The sequence below is a fragment of the Myodes glareolus genome, chromosome 19, assembly GCF_982192425.1.
Source record: "Myodes glareolus chromosome 19, mMyoGla1.1, whole genome shotgun sequence".
NCBI lineage: Eukaryota > Metazoa > Chordata > Mammalia > Rodentia > Cricetidae > Myodes > Myodes glareolus.
The window spans coordinates 38,373,647-38,382,634 of record NC_142044.1 but is presented as its reverse complement, the minus strand read 5'-3'; the positions used below and the strand labels follow the sequence as shown (position 1 = coordinate 38,382,634).

Sequence of the window (8,988 nt, the reverse complement as noted above, 5' to 3'; positions counted from 1 at the left end):
AGCCTGAGAGGACAACTCCAGGAGCTATGTTGCCCCTTTAATCGTGTGAGTCCTAAGAGTAGTTCATCAGACCTGGGGGCAAGTCCCGTTACCCAGTGAGTCATCTCACCTACCCAGACATTGGTTTATATACCGTCTCAAACAATGGTGGCAATGGCTGTGAGCTTGCTGGAAATGATACGGCAGGTAAAGGCCACGGCGGGTGACAGAATACACCAGACAGACAGAGTTTGAGTGTGGAGTTTATTGAGTGGAGAGGAGGGGGGGGCAGAGAAGAGAGTGGGCAGAGCTTGTCTCTTAAAAGGACAGAGTACTGTCTGTCATGCAGGTACGGTGCCACGGTGTGCCTGGAGCCTAACATCCCTCCCTTCTTATTTTTATTAAAAAGGTGAGGAGTTAGGAAGGGCAGATTAAGGGATTGAGGGCACTGAGTTCTCAGAACTGCTTCCTACTGATTTGGGAAGGGGTGGGACCTGAGACATCTGGGATGATGGCCACATTCTGGGGTAGCTGATTGTTTCACTGCTGTCCAGGCTCTATGGAACTGTCCAGTGTTTCTTGGACCTGGCGAGGTACTAGCAAAGCAAAGGACAAGGTTAAGATTAGGGAAAAATGTTTCTTTAGGTACTGGTGACTGAGGGGGGGAAGAGTGTCAGGACCAGAGGAAGGTGGGGAGGCTTAGGCCGAGGGAGGGGTGCACTCACCCAACCTGTTCAAGGTTAACCCTCCAAGTCAGCTCCCTGGAACTTGGAAGAATTGAGTTTGTGAAAACATAAGTTGTAGATACATTTTATTGTTTCTAAACTGTACTGAAATTTAAATGGCAGTATATTTATGCCAGAAATGACTGTGACAGATGGTTTTGTTTGTTTGGGTTTTTTAATAAATATTTTTAAACATTTTTTTGTTATATATACAATGTATGCCTCCAGGCCAGAATAGGGCACCAGATCTTATTATAGATGACTGTGAGCCACCATGTGGTTGCTGGGAATTGATCAGAACCTCTGGAAGAGCAGCCAGTGCTCTTAATATCTGAGCCATCTCTCTAGCCCCTGTGACAGATGGTTTTGCACAATAAAAAGTATCTTTTTAAGTCTATAGTTAGGACACCACCAAAAGGAATTTACAATCTTAATCTTGGGCTGGAGAGATGACACAGAGGTTAAGAGCATTGGTTGCTCTTCCAGAGGTTCTGATCAATTCCCAGCAACCACATGGTGACTCACAACCATCTGTAATGTGATCTGGTGCCCTCTTCTGGCCTGCAGGTAGAGCACTGTATACTAATAAATAAATCTTTAAAAAGAAAAAAAAAGTTAAAAAAAATAAAATCTTGATTCTTGCAGTTACGCCAGTGGCAGTACTCTGCCAGAGCTAGATTAATGGCTTCTCGGAATCTTATTGATTAATGCTGAGACTCTGGACCCTTGGAGTCCAACAATAACAGCAGCATAATGCAAGCGAGAACTCTGGAACTTGTCTTATTCTTTTCAATGGCTCACATCACTTGCCTTTATCGGCACGTAAGCCTTTTATCCTCGGATCTTTATAACTCGCATGTACACACCTTAATAACGTGCATTTGCCTCCCTTAAAACACCATCTATTTAAACATGGTCAGATGTTATGCTGAAGTCTGTTTTGTGAGGCTGTCCCTTTTAAACTGGCAAACCTCCCAGCCATCAAATGGCATCAGGATAAAATTTTACCTGAGTTATTGATTTAAAAATGTCAGAGAACTTACTGGATTGGCTACCTAGACAGTCACCCCAGGGTCCGTCATGGTCATTAGGGCAACATCTATCTTAAGGCTGACAGCATGGGGCCTGATAGGCTTCAGGAGATCCTGTGGATTAGGAGTTTGTAGGATTCCTCAGTGTCCTGTTGTCCATGGTCTGAAGAGATTTGCAGCAGTTTAGATGAAAGGCAGTGTATCCCTATGGTTAGCGCTTTTGCTTGAAGAAAGTTACAGATGGATGTTCTTTTGTGCTCGTTCATCATCTTTGGAGGAAGCAGGGGTTGCTGCCAGGAGCCAACCTGTCTCTCTGTTACAGAAAGCCTTTTTAATTAAACATTTAAATGCCCTATTCCCCAGATCTCTAAGCATTTGTGGTCTGTCTATTGGGTATATATGAGTTATGACTAGCTGGGATCTTCCTGGAGAGCTGGGTCCAAGCTGAGAGGTTGTGGAGGAATGTTTCACCCAGAGTCCTCATCTTGTCTGTAACTGGCTTTAACTTAGCAGGTCAGATTTTTACTTGTTTGTTTTTTTTTTAAATTTTATTTATTTATTTATTATAATTTATTTATTATATATATAGCGTTCTGGGCACCAGCTCTCATTATAGATGGGTGTGAATTATCATGTGGTTTCTGGGACTTGAACTCAGGACCTCCGGAACAGCAGTCAGTTCTCACAACCTCTGAGCCATCTCTCAAGCCCCAGATTTTTGTTTGTGAAAGACAAAGAAGAAAAAAGTTTTTGCAATGGAAGCTTAACAGTAAAACAGACAATAGTGAAGAACAGCTGACAGGAAAGGTTGTAGGTTAGTTCTTGTTCATCTGAAGTAGATCTTCATAGCCTTAACTTTTTATCATTATATAGAATATATTTTAAAGCAGAGTTAAATCACATAGACAGTACGTTGTAACAGATCTAACCACATATTTATCATTTGAAAGTACATACCAATTTGAAACACTGGAGACTTATTGCTTCCTTAATTTAGAAGAAAATACAACGAACAGAGCTCATTAGGATTAAGAGACCACTATGGTGGTTTAAAGCATTTTTCTAAATTGTAGCTGAATATATACATACAGCAGCTGAATTTAAGTTGCTGACACACACACACACATGCACACAGGTAAAGCTAGCTTAAGTCATGTGACTAGTGATGGTGAGGAGGCTTAGCTTTCCCACTTCTGATTCCCACGTTGTTAGGAGAGCTGTTACAGGCGGGTAGGATCCCCATGTAATGAAAGCAAGCCTCAGCCATGCCACGGTGGCAGGGGGAGGGACACGGGCGGACAACAATGACACCGGTGCATGAGGCTTGGCTGTACTGGCCTTCCAGGATTCAGGCAATTCTCCCCTTTGAAGGAGAAACCCAGGGAAGCCTGGACTGCCAAGCCTACACGAAGATTTCTCCTTAGAGGCCGGCAGTGCCTAAACAGCTGGCAGCCAGTCTGCAGGGGAAGGAGACCAGCCCAGGCTCAGCCCCCAGCAGTGGAAAGGGAAAAGCTGGTTTGGTTATATGACATCTTCAGAGCTACATGTTGGAATGTTCTCTTCATTGTCTTTACCCTGGCTCTCCCAGATCCCAAGCATAGTTCCTCTGTAGGATGAGAATTGGAAGCCACATTGTAAGGATCCTAGCCATAAGAATCATTGGCGTGAATGTGCGTGTTAGGAGCAATTGACCCCTGAGCTCAGGATACCCAGCTAGATCCTCTCCCCCACCCTGCCCTATCCTCCAGAATACTAGAGGACAGAGTCCTCTAGGCATTAGGCTACGAGCTCCACACCCCAACCACACCCCAGAGAGCTAGGGTCCGGAGTGGTATGAACCTAGGTGGAAGAGGGCTTCCCACAGTCCCCTTCCAGAAGGCCAGAATGCCTTGTGACCAAGGGATTGTCAGCTCCCTGGAGACCTAACCCCTCCTCCAGCCTGCTACCTGAGGATAGAGATAAGGCTCTGGGGTCAAAGGCTAGAGGGATCGATCAGGAAGGGTCAGAGCTGGGAACCCCAGTCCTACCCCAATCTTCCTGTGCTTAGGCCTAGAGCTCACGACAGGGTCTCAACCTCCTCCTGACCCCAGACTGGCCAGGCGTTGGCTAGGACCAAGGTCACATCTTCTCTTCCTGTTTGTCTGGGTGGGGGCTTTAGCCATTTCCTGGGGATTTTCCCCCTAAGGGCTGGAGGTGGGGAAGGTGGGGAATGTGACTCAGCAAGCCCTTTCGCCTTTCAGACATCTCCCATTACAGCCCCTTGCTGGGCCCTGAGGCCATAGCCCAGAATCCAAGAACACCACCCCCACCCCCACTCAGACTGCGAGATTTGGGATTTGTCTAAGCTGCTTGAGCTGAGAGGCAGCTGAGGAAGGGTGGAGGTAGGCCTAAGGGCTCTCCTGAAAATGTTAAATAGAACACCCGTGTTTGACTTGGTAACCTGTCTGCAGCTCTGCCCCTGGTCTCCTAGTTTGACCTCTATAGGCAAGGCAAGTAGGGAGTGACCTCGGCTCTTCAGTGAGCAGAGAAGGCTCTGCCTGGCAGTTCTGGGTGTGACAGGCAGGAGAGGGGATGCTCTGGCCACCCACCCAGGGAAAGGACCCCAGCTTTGCTTCAGCCCCAGGAGGCAGCAGCTCCTTGCCCCCACGGCTTTCGGGGAGGATCTGTCACAGGAATGGTTAACCCGACAGCCAATCACAGGGCCGTGCAGGAAATACCTGGGAGAGGTCCTGGTGCTAGGGCAAGTTGAGCCCAGCCCCAGTCTGGTCTCAGGCAGCCCCAGCCGTCTACAACCAGCCCAGACGACAGCGGTCTTCACACAGCACCACAGCAAGGAGCACTTTGGGGGCCTGAGGCATGGTGTTCCCAGCCCGGCTCACACAGGGGCTCCTGTTAGCCATGCTGCTGGTCATGGCACCAGCGGTCCAGCACGATAACCTGCTAAGATTGCTCATCTCCGGTCAAGGCGCTCTGGATCGGGAGCAACTGGACCGCCTGTTAAATACGCTGGCGGTCCGTGTGCACTGCACCGACGGGCCGTGTGGAAAGGTAACAGCCCCACCCGACGGGTCCCCCAGCACCGGCCCCTTCCTGCCCGCTCCACCCTGTGGCAGGCAGCAAAGGGACCTGGGCAAACTCCAGGAGGCGGGTCTGGAGGCTGGTGTCTGAACCTACTTGCAGGCTGGAGCTGAGCCTCCTCTCCTCAACTGGGGGCTTATACAGGCCTCCCTCTTGGATCACACAATTTCCCGCGGTGACTTCAGGACCATCCACCCTCACCTCTTCAGGAGGGGGAGTAACTGCTGGGGACCCCTCTGTGTAGGCTAACCATACAAGGGGCAGAATAGGACATAAGATAGCTGAGAGAATCTATTCCCCTTCTGTGCCTGGTGGACCCAATTCAACACAGATCCTGTTTACCTGTCTGCCCATAGTGCCTGTCTGCCGAGGAGGTCTTGACCCTAGGCAAACCTGACAAGCCAGGGCTTGCCCCAGAACCGGTCCTGGAGGCCAGATACATTAGCCGCCTTAGTGCTGCTGCTGCCCTCTACCTTAACAACCCAGAGGAAACCTGTAAAGACATCCAAGATGGCCTCTTGGGCTCCCACGTGGACCATTACCTGACCCTACTGGAGAGTCCAGAGGCCATGACCTTGGGTCTGAGCCAGCTACTGCAGAAGATTGAGGCCCCTGCTTCCAACCAACCCACCAGGGAGGAGGTGAGGGCTTAGGGGTTTGCTGGGGGTAATGAGGAGGACCCACAGTGTCATGGAAGGGAGGCTGCTCCTGCAGGGGAAATGGCCCATGTGAAGCCCTTGGCGTCTGACTTACTACTTGGGAAGCTGGAGTGTATTGGGCATGAGAATTGGGTGTTCGCTGCTAGTGGAACAGGGATGTCAGGAGTCAGGGGAACCCTTTGGGGAAGTGGTGGTCAGGAAAGCTCTGGAAAGAGGAGGTCAAAGGCCAGAGTGAAGGCTGAAACTAGCTGGGACAGGGCTAGGCGGTGGTATAAGGAGGGGCTGTGGCCGGTTGATGTCTGAGAAATAATCCGAAGAGCCTGGGATTGATGGGAGACTCGTCCAGGGGCCTGTGCTAGGATGGATCCGGAAGTTGACCCTGAGGGTAGAGCTGAGGCCACTCTCTTCTCCAGCCCTGTGTAGATGTTCCCCAACTGCTGAAGGAGGCTGAGGAAGCAGGAGCTTCCAGAAGCCCCGGCCTGGTCCTGACTGCTTTGCTGGACCATGTCACTAATGGGTCCTGCTTCCAAGGCCTGCCTAGCCCTCAGTACTTTGTGGACTTTGTGTTCCGGCAGCACAACAGCGAGGCTCCCAATATCACGCTGGCTGGTGAGGCCTAGGCTGAGATTCTCAGCCTCTCCTCCTGGGGGAGGGGACAAGGCTGGTGCCCACAGACTATGCACTGACTGTTCTTCCTGCCAGAACTGGAGGCTTTGATGCACCACCTTGGGGTGGGTGGAGAGGATCACAGTGACCATGATGACCACAGTCATCTGGACAGGGAAGCCAGCCACCAAGACTCTGAGCCCCTCGCTACCCACAACAGCAGTGCCAGCGTATGGGACTCGGTGAGCCACTCTTTCTGCTCCGGAGAAAGATGGGTTTCCACGGGTCTGCCGAGACACCTGACCCCTGTTCTTCTCCCCCTGCCCCCAGATGTGCCTGAGTGCCAAAGATGTGATGGCTGTGTATGGGCTGTCTGAAGACACTGGGGTGAGCCCTCAGGCCTGGGTCCAGCTCAGCTCTGCCTTGGTCCAGCAGCAGCTAAGTGGGGCCTGCAGCTCCCACTCCACCGTCCAAATTCGGGATCAGCTCAGCCAAACGGAGAGTGAGTGCCTACCCCAAGGTGTGCCTGGCTGGCCCAGTCCCTGGGTGCTGGCCTCATGTCATTGGTCTCCATGGGGCCTCTGAGGAAGGAGAAACCAGTACAAGAGGGAAGGATACTGGATTTGGGGGCAAGAGGGCCAGTGTAAACAGACACCTGCCCCCACCTGACAGCCCACAGGCCTGTTGAGCACCTGCTCATTCCTGGGCTGGACTTGGGTGACTCTTGAGGAAGCTGGGGGCTTTCAGTGTAGTTTCACCCACAGGGTATCTGTATGGCTCTCTGGCTACACTGATCATCTGCCTCTGCGCTGTGTTTGGCCTTCTGCTCCTGACTTGTACCAAATGCAGCTCCGCCACGCACTACATCATGCAGACCTTCCTAAGCTTGGCTGTGGGCGCACTCACCGGCGATGCCCTTCTGCACCTGACGCCCAAGGTCAGCCCTCACTCAACGGGATCCTTGCCCCCCTTCCTGCCTTTTCCTAGCCCCAGACCCTCGCGGCCTGGAAGTCCCCAATCAGTAGTCCCTTTCTCCCCAGGTGCTGGGACTGCACACACACAGTGGGGAAGACCACTCCCATGAGGAGGTGGGCGTTGGTGCACAGGCTACCTGGCGCCTGCTGGCGGTACTTGGAGGCCTCTACATCTTCTTCCTGTTTGAGAGCTTCTTCAACCTCCTGTTGCCCAGGGACCAGGTCAGGCTCTGGAGAAGCAGGAGGTGGGATGGGTAAGGGCTTGACAGGCTCTGAACAGTTTTTCCACAGGATCCTGAGAAGGATGGGCCTTTCAGCCACGGTGGACACAGCCATGGAGTGTCAATCCAGCTGGCACCCAGCGACCTCCGGCAGTCCAAACAGCCCCACGAGAGCTCCCGCTCAGATTTGGTAAATGGGCATCGCGTCCTACCCTACATGGAACCCTTTAGTTATCTGCTTGAGCCCGGGTTAATTCTTTCTTTCCCCAGGTAACAGAGGAGAGCCCAGAACTACTGAACCCGGAGTCCCAGAAACTGAAATCAGGTGAGCCCCAAGGGAGATCCTGGAAGGCTGTGGATCTAGGGGTTTGCCCATAGGCAGAACTGCAGGACCTGGCCTACAGGACCCACAGCTGACACCTGACGTGCCGTGCCCACAGAACTGAGGATGCTTCCCTATCTGATCACGCTGGGTGATGCGGTGCACAACTTCGCTGATGGGCTTGCTGTGGGCGCAGCCTTTGCATCCTCGTGGAAGACTGGGCTGGCCACCTCTTTGGCAGTGTTCTGCCATGAGCTACCCCACGAACTGGGTGAGCGGTGGGGTGTGGCTTGAATGGGCGGGGCTTAGTGGGAGTGATCTATTCTAGAGATCTGGGGAAGGAACCAGGCTTCTCGCAGGGAGGTCCGGTCATAGGTGGGCGTGACTAGAGGTAGGATGGGTGGCAGGGGGGCTGGACTGGCCTTTGAATGGGTGTGTCTGTCTGCAATGTGGTTGTAACTGACTGGTTACCTGACGTGTGGGCGGGTAGAGCTCTTACTATGATTTGTTCTGTCCTAGGGGACTTTGCTGCACTGCTGCACGCTGGACTGACGGTGAAGCATGCGCTTTTGCTGAACCTGGCCTCAGCGCTCACAGCATTCATCGGCCTCTATGTGGCTCTAGCTGTTGGAGTAGGGGAGGAGGGCGAGGCTTGGATTCTGGCGGTAGCCACGGGCCTCTTCCTTTATGTGGCACTTTGTGACATGGTTAGGATGGTGGAGAGCCTGTGCCGGGGTGGGAAACTAAGGAGGGGGGCGTTCACCCAACTGGCTTCTGAACTGGGGCCTAATTTCTCCTCAGCTCCCAGCCATGATGAATGTGCAGGACCGGCGGCCCTGGCTTCTTTTCCTGCTGCACAATGTGGGCCTGCTGGGCGGCTGGACCGTCCTGCTGCTGCTGTCATTGTACGAAGACAACATCACTTTCTGACAGCACTACCCTTTCCCAGTCCTCGTCCCTGTCTCTCGCTTCACCTTTTTGAGCCGTCTAATTTTTGGATCCACTGGGTAACCAGAGGGTCCAAGCCTCATTTCCCTGTTCTGACTTCAATAAAGACTTCTTGCTCATTATAAACAAATACACTTTCTTTGTAGAGCCTCCTGGTGAAAGCTGTGGGGCAGGGCACCACCTCCTACTAGGCCTTCCTAGTATTTTGTTTTGTTTTGTTTTTTGAGACAGGTTTCTCAGAGTATTTTTATTACTATGGACAGCCAGCCAGCTTATCTTTCCTCTCTTTTCTTTGTTTTCTGTTTTGTTTTTTGTTTTGTTTTGTTGTTTTTGAGACAGAGTTTTTCTGTGTAGCTTTGGAGCCTGGAACTCACTCTGTAGACCAGGTTGACCTCAGACTCACAGAAATCCATCTGATTTTGCCTCCCAAGTGCTGGGATTAAAG

General features: G+C 51.8%; 1 protein-coding gene and 1 long non-coding RNA gene across 2 annotated transcripts; one reads left to right on the top strand and one right to left on the bottom strand.

The window, feature by feature from the left end:
* Nucleotides 1-229: 229 nt before the first annotated feature.
* Nucleotides 230-4,197, bottom strand: LOC125413319 (uncharacterized). Its single transcript, XR_014997855.2, has 2 exons — nt 705-4,197; nt 230-575 (listed from the first exon to the last, which is right to left on the bottom strand). It is a non-coding gene; the product is annotated as an uncharacterized LOC125413319 (long non-coding RNA).
* A 260-nt stretch (nt 4,198-4,457) lies between these two features.
* Nucleotides 4,458-8,673, top strand: Slc39a4 (solute carrier family 39 member 4). Its single transcript, XM_048454575.3, has 12 exons — nt 4,458-4,783; nt 5,170-5,454; nt 5,886-6,081; nt 6,175-6,320; nt 6,409-6,580; nt 6,843-7,015; nt 7,119-7,274; nt 7,344-7,463; nt 7,544-7,598; nt 7,714-7,866; nt 8,115-8,302; nt 8,397-8,673. Exons 1-12 carry the CDS (start codon nt 4,592-4,594, stop codon nt 8,523-8,525), a joined length of 1,965 nt encoding a protein of 654 aa, XP_048310532.2. The 5' UTR covers nt 4,458-4,591; the 3' UTR covers nt 8,526-8,673.
* The last annotated feature ends 315 nt before the right edge of the window (nt 8,674-8,988 follow it).

Coding starts and splice junctions, on each gene's coding strand:
- Slc39a4 (XM_048454575.3), top strand. CDS start 4,592: ATGGTGTTCCCAGCCCGGCTCACACAGGGGCTCCTGTTAGCCATGCTG. Junction 5,455..5,885: donor ACCAACCCACCAGGGAGGAG/GTGAGGGCTTAG, acceptor TCTCTTCTCCAG/CCCTGTGTAGATGTTCCCCA. Junction 7,599..7,713: donor GTCCCAGAAACTGAAATCAG/GTGAGCCCCAAG, acceptor CCGTGCCCACAG/AACTGAGGATGCTTCCCTAT.